The sequence below is a fragment of the Bubalus bubalis genome, chromosome 1, assembly GCF_019923935.1.
Source record: "Bubalus bubalis isolate 160015118507 breed Murrah chromosome 1, NDDB_SH_1, whole genome shotgun sequence".
Taxonomy (NCBI): Eukaryota; Metazoa; Chordata; class Mammalia; order Artiodactyla; family Bovidae; genus Bubalus; species Bubalus bubalis.
Window position 1 is genome coordinate 90,679,726 of NC_059157.1, and position 15,212 is coordinate 90,694,937.

General features: G+C 38.2%; 1 protein-coding gene across 50 annotated transcripts in view; it reads right to left on the reverse strand.

Annotated features, from left to right (window-relative positions):
• LOC102400543 (ABI family member 3 binding protein) overlaps nucleotides 1–15,212 on the reverse strand; it is a 295,359-nt gene that overhangs the window by 161,856 nt on the left and 118,291 nt on the right. For all 50 annotated transcript variants that reach the window (XM_044941166.2, XM_044941140.2, XM_044941123.2 and 47 more), the window contains exons 5-6: nucleotides 3,611–3,792; nucleotides 3,035–3,090 (exon numbers count right to left, since the gene is read on the reverse strand). In XM_044941166.2, the coding sequence (XP_044797101.2) occupies nucleotides 3,035–3,090; nucleotides 3,611–3,792 (238 nt within the window). The remainder of the gene's footprint in view (nucleotides 1–3,034; nucleotides 3,091–3,610; nucleotides 3,793–15,212) is intronic.

A 15,212-nucleotide genomic window follows, 5' to 3' on the forward strand; every position in this document is an offset into this window, starting at 1 on the left:
ATTATCATCTGTTTTTAGTACACAGATCTCAAGTGATACAACTTACATAGGAAGAATCAGGGCTTTGTTTTCTCTTTTCTCTCATTTTTCTAGAGATGGAGGCAGGGGTGATATTGAAAGTATTTAACAAGCAGTATAACAAAAGTACTAACAATTAGAAGAGACACCTGCTACGTGTCCTCTGGCACAAATCTACTGAGAGTTGCCTGCAGAACACATGCTTAGATACATGAGTTACAGTATATAATGTAACAAGATGTTTAAGGTGGGGCTGTATTTGGGAGTTCCCTGGTGGTACAGTAATTAGGGCATGGTACTTTCAGTGCATGGCCCCAGGTTCAATCTCTGGTTGGAGAACTAAGAGCCTACAAGCCACATGGCACAGCTGGGAGGGCAGAAGTTAAGATGGGGCTGCATTTAATATTCAAATTTTAATCTGAATATTATTTATCTCTTAAAATGGATAGCCTCAGGTTCAAATTGTTTTTTCTATTACCAATCTCTTTTCAGAAGGTGTGAAGAAGTTTTTGCTGTGCTTAAGTTTTAGGTGTAAGCATGCATATATGAATAAAAACATTTTTCAACATGTCTTAAAACTCTAGAATTAATTTCATATCTTTTGAAATACTGCCTTCTTTCTGCGACCCTCCGGACTGCAGCCCTCCAGGCTGCTCTGTCCATGGGACTCTCTAGGCAAGAATATGGAGTGGTTTGTCATGCCCCGTGCAGGGCATCTTCCTGACCCAGAGACTGAACCCTCCTCACTTATGTCTTCTGCACTGGCAGGTGGGTTCTTCACCAGTAGTGCCACCTGGGAAGCCCCAAAATATATACCTCTATAAAGTATCAAACCAACTTTCAGAATCAATTCTAAGTGGTCACATGAGATGGTCAAAGGCTATCCCAAGTGGTTCTTTTACAACTTTCCCATGTTCCAGAGCTACCCAAAGGCACAGAGGGATGTTTGTGAAACATTTTTTGTGCTATCCAGACTGTAGCAATGAAGAAAGCCTCACAGAGAATCCTTAAAATATCTTTTTAATTAGTTTGGGTTTTCCTTCGGAAATACCCAAGTGTTTCAAACCACAGCTCGTTAGAGCTGGCTAGAGTTGGGGGTACTCCGCCTCACAGCTTGAAGTGATCAAATATCTGGCTCTGTGTCATAGATGCAGGAAATTTCTTCCTGGACCTTCTTGTCATGGTTATTTATGATGTGGAAAAGATATAAAATTTCTTGGGAATAAAATGTCAATCATCTTTCCCGATCTTGCTGAGTAACTAACCCTAAATGAAATATTCTGCCAAAAGAAACCCAAATTATTAGTATATGATTGCTGTGAAGAAGGAATGAAAGAAACAACATCGAGTCTCATGTAAGCTAAAGCACGACAGCCAAGAGGGTGGGAGATAAGATGTGCTTCCTAGGAAACCATTCACAACAGTGAGGATTGTTCTAGAAGAGAATGGAAGAGCAGCTCTATTCCTTGTGACTGGATTTGAAAGCCAAAGCCAAAGGGACTTTGAAGTGAAGTGAGTTAGTCGCTCAGTCTTATCCAACTCTTTGTGACTCCATGGACTGTAGCCCACCAGGATCCTCTGTCCATGGGATTTCCCAGGCAAGAATACTGGAGTGGGTTGCCATTCCCTTCTCCAGGGGATCTTCCCAAGCCAGGAATTGAAACCAGGTCTCCTGCATTGCAGGTGGATTTTTTTTACCACTGAGCCACCACAGAAGGAACGTTAGCAATGGTCCCTTGAATGGCAGAACTCAATACTTGGTACTAAGCTGAAAGTATTTGGGAAAAGTACATACCCTCAACAAAGCAGGACCTTACTGCATATAAGATAGCAAGATAAAACCCACATAGTTTAAATTATTACAAAATCAAACCACTAAAACTAAAAAAAAAAAAACACAGAGAATAATTTATCTCATCTCTGGATAAGGAAGAGCTTACTAAAATATCAGGCAATTGAAGATATGACAATGGAAAGACAAATAACTTCATTAAGCAAATTAAGACTTGCCTATTTCACAAATTCCCATAAACAAAATTGATAACAAATGTGACAGTAATGTTTCTAGATGATATCACAAAGAGTCTTTGTTCTTTAGTGTCTTTAGACGATTCAATAAAAAAAAACAAAAGATGCCCAATAAACAAAGAACTGAAACTAAAGGTCGTTAAATGGAAAATACAAATGACTAATAAATAAATGAACTAAGTGCTGCTTCATCAGCAATCAGAAATAGAAATTTACAAGCCATTTTACATTATTACACTAGCCAAAAATTTAGTGATGGAAATACATAATGTTGAGAATCAGGGTACTACATCAAGACAACTCTGCTCCATTGCCAGCAAGATTGCAAATTGGTAAAAAAAAAAAAAAAAAAAAAAGTTGACCAGACATATTAGAGAGTTTAAAAATTGTTAAAAATCTAAATTACTAATTCCTGGTCTAAGTGTCTACATATCTACTTTAAGGAAGAAATCAGAAATGTGAACAGGATTCTAGACTGGAAAATGGCAGGCACATGAAATACACAGACACTGACTGCCCTGAACAGAGGCTGGGCATGTTACAAACCAAACCAGTTGCTTCTTCATTTTGAAAAGGGCTGGCTCTTTTAAGTAGGAAATGTTAGAAAATAGAGGAAAGGTTTGAACAATGGCAGGGTAAGGAGAGCATCTACTAATTCACTCTTGAAACATCTTATGGTGGAAAACAACTCATGGGACAGAAGATAATAAGAATAACCTCAAAATAAATGGAATACTGAAATACTAGGTTAACTATGTTGAATATCAGAATTTTAGAGCTTTAAACAAATTAAAGATAATTTGGTCTCACGCTTCTACCTCCATTTTCTGAGAAAGAAACTTATTCCTAAAATGTCAAATACCAGTACTTGATAGCTAGGCAGGTAATCCAGTTTCAGTACCTCATAAAAGGACCACTTCCTTATTTAAATAAAAGTATAACACAGACATTTTTAAAAGACTGTTCTTGAAAATAACATGGTACATACCACAGAGTGGACTTGGTCATAGGTACTTTGGATTTTCCCATTTACTTTGCTTTTACCTGACAAAAACAAAAAGAAAATGACATTTGTTTCATTCTTCTTTATCCTAAATCAATTCTTACTAGTCATTATGAAGACAGCTACAACTACTGCTGTAACTTGGGCATATTATTTTATTTACTGTCATTTCAACACTGATCCTAATGATGTTTGAAACAAAGGATGAACAAGCCTCAGGCCCCATAGTCTTTGCATGTTCATTTTCACTGGCCCAGCTGTTTCACTGAATATTCATACATGGCATTATTTTTTGGCTCAGTTAGTGTTCAGAGATTGATTTAAAACAAGACCAATGGCCAAATAAATTTGGAATGACTTGTTACTGTCAAATGTTAATCATTTTTCAAAGAAACACTCACAATAGAAGATACTGAATTATTAATGCTCAAATTGTTTACTTTTATATTTTCATAAATATAGAAAATGAGAATTAGCTCATATTACACAACTAATTTAAATAAAAATTTATAATTAGAAAAAAATAGTACAGAAAGCTCACTCAAAATTTCCAGTACTTACTTCCAACAATAGTCTTGTGATTAAAAATCTTACTCCAAATTCCGCCTTCTACATTGTCTTTCACTCCGAATTCATAGACTGTGTCAGGCTTTAGATTTTCCACAATTGTTTCAGTGGCTGGACAGAGCTGAAAAATCCATTTCTTTTCCTTATCCTTTTCTCTATAGCGAATTGTGTAGTATCTGTCAAATAACCAAAGCATGCTGTAAAACCACAGGGAGATTCAGAATGTATTTTGTTTCTTAATATATCACAGACCCCCATCTACTCTTAAGATTTAATATTGGCTTCTCTTAAGATTTTTAATTTGCAAAGAACATGAAAAAATTGCTCAATGTATGCTTGAGCTTTTCATTTCTAACAGTGAGTTCAGGGACCAGGAAGGAGCATAATCACGGTCTGACAGAATTCCAGCTCTCTCAGTTCTATTTGGAGAAGGAAATGGCAACCCACTCCAGTATTCTTGCCTGAAGAATCAAATGGACAGAGGAGCCTGACAGGCTACAGTCCATAGGGTCACAGAGTAGGACAAGATTGAAGCAACTTAGCACATAACACACACAGTTCTATTATTTGCTACTTTGCAAAATGAAAGTTTGAGAACACTAAGCATTCATCTTTTTCTAAATGAATAGAAAAGAATACAGACTTATTTTTATAAATATCTAATATTATAGCTTTATAAATGTATGGGTTTGAGCTTTTAATCCCATGGAGGTATGTTTAAGGTAATATTGTTCAATTTTGTAAAAGAGGAACCTCAGACTCTTATGGAGAAGGCAATGGCACCCCACTCCAGGTCTCTTGCCTGCAAAATACCATGGACGGAGGAGCCTGGTAGGCTGCAGTCCATGGGGTCGCTGAGGGTCGGACACCACTGAGCGACTTCACTTTCACTTTTCACTTTTCACTTTCCAGCATTGGAGAAGGAAATGGCAACCCACTCCAGTATTCTTGCCTGGAAAATCCCAGGGACAGGGGAGATCAGGACAGGGGGTATATTGCACTTGGACACAGCAATAAGAAGGGCTATGTGTATCAATACCAATAGGTTTTATAAGCAGATTATGAAAAAGAAAATTACAAAATGATGCATGTTTTCAATTTTCTCTCAAAAATTTAGTATCTTTCTCCTACTCCTCATCCCACAAAATTAAATGGACTAAGATTTACATCAATTACTTTTATTTAAAGCCCTAAAGTTTACCCAGGCTAAAATTGTTTATTGTATCCCCTCTAAGCACCACACACAAGTTCTTAATATGAAAAAAAAAAAAGAAAAATTACCCAGAATCTCTAGAAATAAGGGCCAAGACTGTCTACATAAATTGTGGAGCTCATCGCAAAATGAAAACATGAGGCCCGTTATTCAAGAATTATTAAGAGTTTTAAGACAGTGACAACAGAGCGTTAAGCCAAGTATGGGTCCTTCTAAGTGGGGAACCTGTGTACCTGTATGGGTTGCACACCCATGATGTCAGCAAGCGGGTTATAGTTTTGTAAGTACACAGAGCGGGTGTATCTGTACATTCAGTTTGCTTTCTTACTAGTTAAAAACTACTGAAATGCTTGAAATCATTCACTAGCTTGCTTCTCCCTAGTAAAAGCAGCTCTCTGGACTCCATACCCCATTTCAAAGTCAAGACGACAGAACAAGTGGAGGAGGCAGTTCCAGCCAAAACACTAACTGCTACTGGGAACAAACGTTATAGAGTACTAGTCCTCTGAGTCCTGCGAGTTGAACCATCAACAGCAATTTATGAAACATATTTGTTGACAAGTATGTCATATGGAATTTCTGTCGCTTTTTTACCCCTGTCTTGGCTATTACAAGACTTCAGAGAAGGGCAGAGAAAACTAAAATTAGAGCAGATGGGCCCCCAAAGCTTTGCATCTCTAGTTTGGATACATTTTTCAGCTGCTTGCATGATCTGGTGGAGGTGGAGGCCAATGCTTACAGAATTACCAAAGGTAATCTGGGGATTCCAGGGTTCCCAGTAAATTTGATTTTATATCCTCTTCCTAGGAATAAAATCAGACAGAAATATTCTAAGACTACATTTAAAAAAAATCTGGCCTGTACATTTTTTTTCTATTTTGATCACAAAGCATTCTAAATAACCTCTCTTGTACCAAGTTTGGCAGAAAAAATAAAAGTGCAGGCAGCTAGGCCTTCTCCTTGGCTTCAGTTAGGTTCCCTCATCAATACTGGCTTAATTGGTAATTGAATAATATAGGCAAGTTCTAAATTTTAAAAGATCATAAACAAGGCTGCTGCTGCAAAGTCGCTTCAGTCGTGTCCGACTTTGTGCGACTCCATAGACAGCAGCCCACCAGGCGCTCCGTCGCTGGGATTCTCCAGGCAAGAACACTGGAGTGGGTTGCCATTTCCTTCTCCAATGCATGAAAGTGAAAAGTGAAAGTGAAGTCACTCAGTATGTGTCAAGGCTACTTAGCTATAAAGTGGTGAAGCATATTTTCTTGATTTTAAAGCAAAATATAGGCCTTATGATGAAAATACTGCACAACCTAGCATGGAGTAGGTACTCCGTATATGTTATGAACCTGTTAAGCAGGAAGTTAGGCATGAGCAACCAGCCCTGGCCTGGAAGAAAAGGATGCAAGCTGATCTCTAAACCCCACCCCAGACACACCCAGGAGAGCTCAGAGATACACTACAAAAATAACCACAGAGACTTTTCCAACTCCTGCAGATGCACCCTAGGCACACATTGGATACAATTAACCACAGGGGCTTCTCCAACTCTGGCACATGCCCCCTTGATGCACAGCTCTGTCCTGAAGTAACCTTAGGCAACCAGGAGCCTATTAAGGGTTCATAAATATTCTATACATACAGACATCTGATGATAACAGACTGAATTATGGGAAAGACATGCACAATAGAGCCTGTTGTTATGTAACTTGCAATTGCCAATCAAAACTCTCATGTAGATGAATATGTGACAGCCCCATTTTGCATGTGCCCAGACATGCCCCTTTCCCTGATTGGCCTTGAGTGTATGCCCATTTGCATTTTGCACAGGGCAGAGCCAAGAGGAGAAGACCCAAGTTAAAAAGGGAAGCCAAGCAGGATCATGGCCACTCCTTCAGTGTCAACCCACTCTCATGTCTTGGGAGTGTACTATCCACTGTCTATTTAAGAAAATATCTGTCTGCTTGAGCTGTAACAAGTCTGTTGTTTTGAATCCCTGCTTCGATGAGACAGGAGCCGAGACAGGAACTAAGAAATCCTGCTTGCTTGAGCTGTAGTCTGTCATTCCAAATCTTTGTTATGATGAGACAAGAACTGAGGGAGAGAAATAAATTGATGTGACAAAACAAATAGAATGGATACTTTGGTACTTGTAGGGTCATTTTATAATTAGAATATAGTTGCTTTAAATGGCCAATGACTCAATCACCAAAAAATACTGATTTAAGCCATTATATCTATAGTTGTATTTTGTAATATATCATTGCATAAGGCTTCACTTAGCAGATCTCAGCATTCTCATAGAGTCAATGCAAATAGAAGGAAAGTTCAAGAAATGTCTATGTGGTACATTTGCAGAGAGCTTACAGATATTTTTAAATTTATTTCTGTGTTTCTGTACAATAAATTCTGAAATTAGCAGAGCAAAAATTATTATAGAAGAAAGAGAGAGGCTGGGAAGTGTCTAAAGCCTGAGAATGAGTGGCAGAGCCAGGAAAAGGGTTATTTCCTGACCCATAAACTAACACCATGTGTACTACATTGGACTATCTTTCTACTGCAGGGCTTGCAAAAGGAGATGCAAAGAGAAGGTAAAATGAATCCGCATGGAAGAGAATTTCAAGGAATCAGAAGTTCTTTTAGCATTACTTAAGGCTTCCATATAATCAGAGACTTCCCATTATTGTCTGAGAATATCCAGGATCAAAAGTTGACTGCACTTTTTTTCTGTGGTTAATCAAATTTGGTCACAAGTGCTTGGAGAGGCAACAAGTCTATTAAAGATAGAGGTAGCAGCCAGTGAATGTCATCAGAGCAGACCTCTGGAAAGCCTGACTAGCAACTGGACATTAGAAACAAGGATATTTTACATCCCAAATAAGTGGTTAGGAACTTTTGAGGGTGGTGTTTGATTCAGCTGGCAATATTCTGTGCTTGAATCTCCCTAAGAGTCCAAAACTGACAATAGTCTTTATTATAACTTAAAAAATACCATAATTCCTCCAAATGTAATGGAGAAGGCAGACAGTGGCTTGGCTTGGATCTCTTTCAGCTGCAAGATAGTAGCATGCCCTCAAGAGAGCCCCTTTGCCCACTTACACATCAATTTTCTACTTTGAAAAATGGGGGTTGGAGTAGACAATCATTGAATCCTTTCTGTTTCTAAAATTTTATTCTAGCTACAAATAAGACATTCTATTCTAATGAAATTCAGAGGCAGAACTCAGGCTAGACACGCCAGAGGTAGAAATATCATAAAAAAAATTTATGATGTAACTGGCATTGAGTTCTACTAAGTGAAGAAATTGCATAATGTCAAAATAAGTCTAGTCCTTTTACAAACTAGTCTGGATTGATACACATGGTTGGTCATTTTAGGACTTTCTATACTTTTTTTTTTTTAGCAATTCTTTTATCTCTATGTGATTAATCACTATATTTCCTACAACATTTACTACTTTTTTTTTTTTTTTTTTTTGCTCTCTTCACACCAAAGGATACGTCCTGATGCCCCATCGTCAACACCCTTACTGCCAGTCTTAGACTCTGACTGCTGATATAAAATCTGCTCTCACCCTCTTTCTCTCAAAATCTCTCTCTCTCCTCCTTCACTCTCTTTTATCCCTCTCCAATTTTAGGGTTCTCCCTTCTAAAAATAACTGACTTGGTAATTTTATTCCATTTTATTATTCCATCCACTCTGCATCCTTTCTCCTGATTCTTCAAGATTTTCTCTGAGTCAAAAAGTTGTTCAACTATTTTCCATTATATCAAAGCTAGACTAAAACTAATATTTACTTCTTATTCCTGTCATTACCTTTTAACACAAATGTCTCCAAAGTAATCTATTTTTTTTCTGTTTTTTTTTGTTTTGTTTTTTTTTTTACTGCTCATAATGCCCAAATCTCTTTGCAATCTTGTGTCTGACCTGTTAGTGTAATAAAACCTCATGATCAAATTCAATGATTTAATCATCTGTGAGTTTCACAACTACCTTAAAATCTACTCATCATTCTCAAATGTGCTCCTATTCCTGTTGTCTTCACATTCCTTCTTGCCTGTGTCCACTCTATTTTCAAGTCCAGTTATGTTTCCCTGTGTGATCTCTCTCATACTTATCTTGTCTCTACTCCTGAATAGTACTTACAGGCCCAGTCCAGGTCCTTACTATCTCTGGACTCTTGGAATAATTTTCAAACTGGAAACCATTTCCAAAATCTCTTTATCACTTACTGCTTTCTGATGTAAGTTCAACAAAAGAAAGACATCTCTAGTTATTTTAGTGCTATCTAAAATGGAACAGTTTACCTGAAGTGGCAATTATCACATAATATAAGGTAACTAAAAACACACACACACACAAGAAGATTAACAGCAAATGCAGTATCATTTTTTGCAACCTCTTATGCAAGAATTTTTTACCTGATTCTATTCATGCCTTCTAGGGTAGGCTGTGGTGTGGCCCAACAGACAGCATCTTTCTAAGAGTTGTGTCTCTGTATCCCCCACTGGCCCCCACCTTGGTCTACCTGCAATCTCCTCTCTCTGAGGTCCTCGCCCTTGATGTCTGGACAGTCCACCTACTATATGGACAAGGACCTTCATCTCTGACTCCTGCCCACAGCCTGTGCCTCCCCTGGCCCACTCCACACATTTAACATGTGTAATCTCATTTAATTCTGACATCTCTATGAGATATTACTATTATTACTCCCATTATACAGATTTCAGAGAAAGTTCAAGGATTGAAGGGACTGGCTAGATGATTTTTAAAGCTAGTTTTGGACCTTCTACTTGCCTATTTGTTTGTACATTTGTTGAGAATTACCTCTGTAAAGTGTGATTCTATGTTGTGTGTGGTGGGAGACAAATACGACACCAGGCATTAATTCAAATATGAGCTCACAGAATAGGGAGGGCGGCAGATGTACATCTGAACACAACTAAAGGAGGCAGGATGAAAAGCAGAGCATCTGAGGGTGGTTGGGTATGGCACTCTGCAGCCTGAACTTATAAAATGGTCACATTGCAAATCCCATCCCAGTGGGAGACTGAAAGCATGACATCCTACCCAGATCCATGGAAAGCACAAGACTAAATCTAAGCCTCATGTCAGGAGAATGACTCACAGATTCCTTGAGACAGATTCTTAGGGAAATTTTGTGATTTTTTTCTTTAACCAGGTAGTGGGAACCTGGGGGAGATTCTTAGACAGGTAAATAAACTTGAGCAGTAATTAAGGAAGCTAGATTTATCAGCAGTGGAAGAATTAGAGAAAAACTGGAGGGAGGAATCTCAACTTGCTATAATCCAGATGAGATAATCAGGCTTCCTAGGTGGCGCTAGTGGTAAAAAAATCTGCCTGCCAATGCAGGAGAATCCCATGGACAAAGGAGCCTGGTGGGCTACAGTCCATGGGGTTGCAAAAAGTCGGACACGACTGAGTGACTTAGCAGCAGCAGATGCAATAACAAAGGAGTGAATGATGGAAGAAATACAATGGAGCAGGGGAAAATAAACAGTTCAAAGTTATATTTCTACAAAATAATTGATGAGACTAGACTCCTTATAGGATATGGGTACCAAGGAAAGTGTAAATAATATTCAAAACTCAATTTTCAAACTTAAGAAGAGGGAAGTTAAAGTGATAGAAGAGGAGATTTTTTTAGTAGTATCAGTTCAGTTCAGTTCAGTCGCTCAATCGTGTCCGACTCTCTGCGACCCCATGAATCGCAGCATGTCAGGCCTTCCTGTCCATCACCAACTCCCAGAGTTCACCCAGACTCACGTCCATTGAGTCAGTGATGCCATCCAGCCATCTCATCCGTGGGGTCGCAGAGTTGGACACGACTGAGCGACTAAACTGAACTGAACCACATGATTTGCAAGTATATCAAAATTTGAGTATCACTGTTCTATATAGACATGATCATTCAAGACATGGCTTACAGCTGAGATAAGGAGGATACATAGGTGAGATATCCAAGGATAGATCTTTATTCCATATTTGAGAGCCAGGATAACAAGCAAAAGAGAAGAGAAAGGGAGTAAGAGTAAAATCTAAATAAAATTTCAAAGGAAGAAAGAGTTCAAGAATGGGAGGATGGCCAAAAATTCCACAAAGAGATTTAAAAGAATAAGAACTGAGAAAAAATAAAACTATGGGATCTAGCAATTAATTGATCACTGATGATCACCTAGAGAAGTTTCAGTGGAACGGAAAGAGGGTGGGAGCCAGTGAAAAGGAATGATGACTGTGAATGTGGTTGAGAAATCAAGAATCTGAGAGCACATTAATCTGAGAAATTCTGGAATTAAGAAGAGAAACTGAAAAGTAGCCTGGCAGCTATAACAGGGTCAACAGAAAATATGTTGTTTGGGGGTAGGGAAATCTTGAGCATGTTTGTAAGCAAGAGGCAGGGCACAAATATCAGTGAAGAGGAAAATGCAGAACAGCAAAGAATATGGAAGGAACAGAATGATGAGCATGTTCTGAAGGCAGAAACATGCTCCTTGGTAAGAACAGAAGAGATTAAAAGCTAAATCTAGGATGAAGAAAAAGTGAGCCAATGGCAGACTGCCTACATTTTCTTCAGTATTACAGAAACCAGGATGGACTGGAACATGAAAAGAGTCAGAGTTTGTAGCCCAGATGCTATTCCCAGGATTCAGGGTAAGGTGCCTAGACTGAAATTGTTGACATGGAAATAGAAATGGAAAAGTAGGAGATAAAGACACTAATATGGGGACTTATCAAAGGCAAAACCAGCGTAACCCAGAGCCTTAATACCTATAGGAAATGAGGAATGTTAAAATTTATGGAGTTTCATCTTAGGGAGAGTAAAAGAATTATGATAGTTCAGAAAATAAAAAGGGAATTGATATCTCATGAGAAAAGTACAAATTCAATTTTGTCCTAAGTTTGAAGTAATAATAAGGCATAAAAGTGAAAATGCTGACATTTCACTATTTATTCATTCAGTATATATTTACTGAAGGCCTAATATATACCCAATGCTGGCTTGCTGCTGCTGCTAAGTCGCTTCAGTCGTGTCTGACTCTGTGCGATCCCATAGACGGCAGCTCCCCCGTCCCTGGGATTCTCCAGGCAAGAACACTGGAATGGGTTGCCATTTCCTTCTCCAATGCTGGAAAGTGAAAAGTGAAAGTGAAGTCGCTCAGTCGTGTCCGACCCTCAGCGACCCCATGGACTGCAGCCCACCAGGCTCCTCCGCCCGTGGGATTTTCCAGGCAGGAGGACTGGAGTGGGATGCCATGATGGCACTGGTGCCAAGCTGGTACTGGCCTGGGTACTGGGAAAACAAAGATGGCTATGATACCTATGGTCCCAGTCTTCTCTGAGCTTAAAATTTACATGGCAAGATGAATGGGTAATGAGGCGCTGGGCTCAGTCAAGTGAGAATTCTTAGACCTCAGAAATATTCACTTAACAACTTGGGATAAAGAAAAAGAGGCAAGAGTCAGCTCTGAACCAGCCAACAAGGAGGACCCTCATTCTACATTAAGAGCAAGTAAGTACAACGTGAAAGCATTAGAAAATGTGAAAATGATTTCTAAACAAATCATAAAGCTTTAAAAATTGGCAAAGGAGTGAGAACTAAGGCAATCTTAAACACTTTAACAAGCTGGAAACATGGGAAGGAAAAAATATGCTATTAATGGTGAAATAAATTGTGGTTTTAACTTCTCATCTGGGCCAACTGGAAAGCTTTCTTTTGACCTCAGATATATTAAGGACAAATGTGTGCATTCTTCTTTTCAAAGGCCATTAAGAATAAAACATGTAAATTAAGCATATCTACTCTCCAATGAATGTGAACTCAGAAAAGGCTCTAAAAATATGGGAGACCCAAATGGACCCTATGGGAATAGGAGTGGAAACATACCACCAAGAATAAAGTGACATTGAATGAATATATCCAAGTTTAAAACAAATAAAATAAAAAACAGGGATGTTCTCATTGGAAATTCACTATACTAGAGCTTTGATATGTAAAGTCAAAAATCAAAGTATAATAAAATATTTTTCCAATAAATTATCTGCCCTTGCATAGGATAAATGAAGTGACACAAATCAATGTGAAATGATTATTTCTAAAAACTCAGAGACTTTACACATGGTGCCAGATATTAGAGCTAGTGGATTAAAATGACACCAGTTGATGTTCCTATAGCAAGCTGAGGGAATTCAGGTTCCAATGGCTTTGTCAAAAAACACTCTTGAAGGAAAACTTGACCTGTCTTAATCTAATTTTCAAGAAGGAATCATTCCCTATAACTATTATTGCTTATTTTAACCTACTGGATTAGTCTAAAGTCTAAAAAAAAAAAATCAACATAATCATATGAGGGTGGATTTCTCCAAGTCTGCTTCTAATTACACTAACTGAGTTGTTCTGGTGGATTTATTTGGGTGTTTATAATATGTATAGTAATTCCAGAGCTTTTAAATAAGGACCATTATTTTTTCTCAAATAGTTACAAAGACTTTAAAATGTCAACTCTGTATTAACTGTTCTAACTAGGGAGAAAGCAGGCATGGGTAAATAAAATTCACATGGGTAAATAAAATTCTCCAAATGCTTCTTTTTGTCATTACATTTAATTATTTCCTCTTAATTCTTAGTCATGTCCTAACAATTCCCTGGAGAAGGCAATGGCAACTCACTCCAGTACTCTTGCCTGGCAAATCCCATGGACAGAGGAGCCTGGTAGGCTGCAGTCCATGGGGTCGCTAGGAGTCGGACATGACTGAATAACTTCAGTCATGCATTGGAGAAGTAAATGGCAACCCACTCCAGTGTTCTTGCCTGGAGAATCCCAGGGACGGGGAGCCTGGTGGGCTGCCGTCTCTGGGGTCGCACAGAGTTGGACACAACTGAAGTGACTTAGCAGCAGCAGCAGAGGCAACAATTCCCTATTTCTGTCAAGGATACTTTGATCCTCCCAATCAGGTTTGAAAGTTGGCAAGCATCTTGACATGTCATTACTGCGTCTTTTATAAAACTTTATTCTAGGCAGAATTATTTATTTTAAATATTGTGATTTGATGGGCATGACTCCACCTATTTGATGAGAAGACCAGAACCAGGGTTCATGGGTGAGGAAATAAGAGGGTGAGGTGCACATGTGGTCTGAATAGCTTGGGGCCTTCAAGTCAACTACTTTGGATAAAAATTCTAGCTCTATCAAGTATCTGTTCCTCTATCTTCTGCATATTTATTATCGACTTTTGCTGTTGTACCATGACAACATTTGTCAATTAGAATCAATCATCAGATAAGTTGTTTTGTGGAGGGGTCAGGAGAACCAAGAGAAATTGAATACAGGGAGGCTTGAGGACAAGGAGGAAATCATATCAAATCCTGCTCTAGGAATTGGCAACTTATTGAACCTCATGGATTTATCAAGCAAGTTGAGTAACCATTAAAATCAGCTATGTTTTGTTCTAAGTGTATCAAATATTTCTTCCCTTCTTCCTTTCTTCTTGTCCAATCCTCCCCTCCCTTCTTTTTTTCTTCTTTCTTAATAAGAGACTTAAAAAAAGGAAAAGGAAAAAGAAACTGACCCACAGATGTTTGTTTTCTCAGCGCTAGCACCCTGCACCAACTCATTAGAAACCGAAATTACCTCAAGCAAGTGAGTTCTTTTAGGAGTCTGTTTGCAAACAAAGTTAAGTTTCAGGTTTAGCAGTGGGTGAGATAAGGAATATTTCAGATTCTTCGAAACAGGTCAAAATTATTTTTCAAAAACTTTAGCTTTGGCATTATCTTCTACATGCTTTTTTCAAAGAACTTTTTCCGTCAGAACTATGAGCATGTGAAAGAAAATTTCTTTCATTCTTAGTTTAGATTTCCTACTCAAAGTCATATGAACGGTGGTTTTGGGAACTTAAACATTTTAAAGCTGTTTATTTTCTATCCAATTTAGACAAATAAAAAGAAATAAAGCAATACAAAAAGTAGACATTTGGCCAAAAAGTATATTAAAAAGTTTTCAATATATTTAGTACAAGGGAAAAATACATATTAAAATGGTAATGAGATATAACTACACTAGGATACCTAAAGTGAAAACTGTTGACGACATGAAATGCTGGTGAGGATATGGAGCAACCAGAACTCTCATACACTGCCTGTGGGAATTTAAACGGAAAATTAGGCCAAAAAAATATACATCTTCCCTGTGACATAGCAATTCTACTTTTAGGTATTTATCTAGTGTTAGTAGTGTAGTGTTAGTCTCTTAATCATGTCCAACTCTTTGCGACCCCAAGGGTTGTAGCCCACCAGGCTCCTGTGTCCATGGGATTCTTCAGGCAAGAATACTAGAGTAGGTTGCCATTTCCTTCTCCAGAGGTATTTA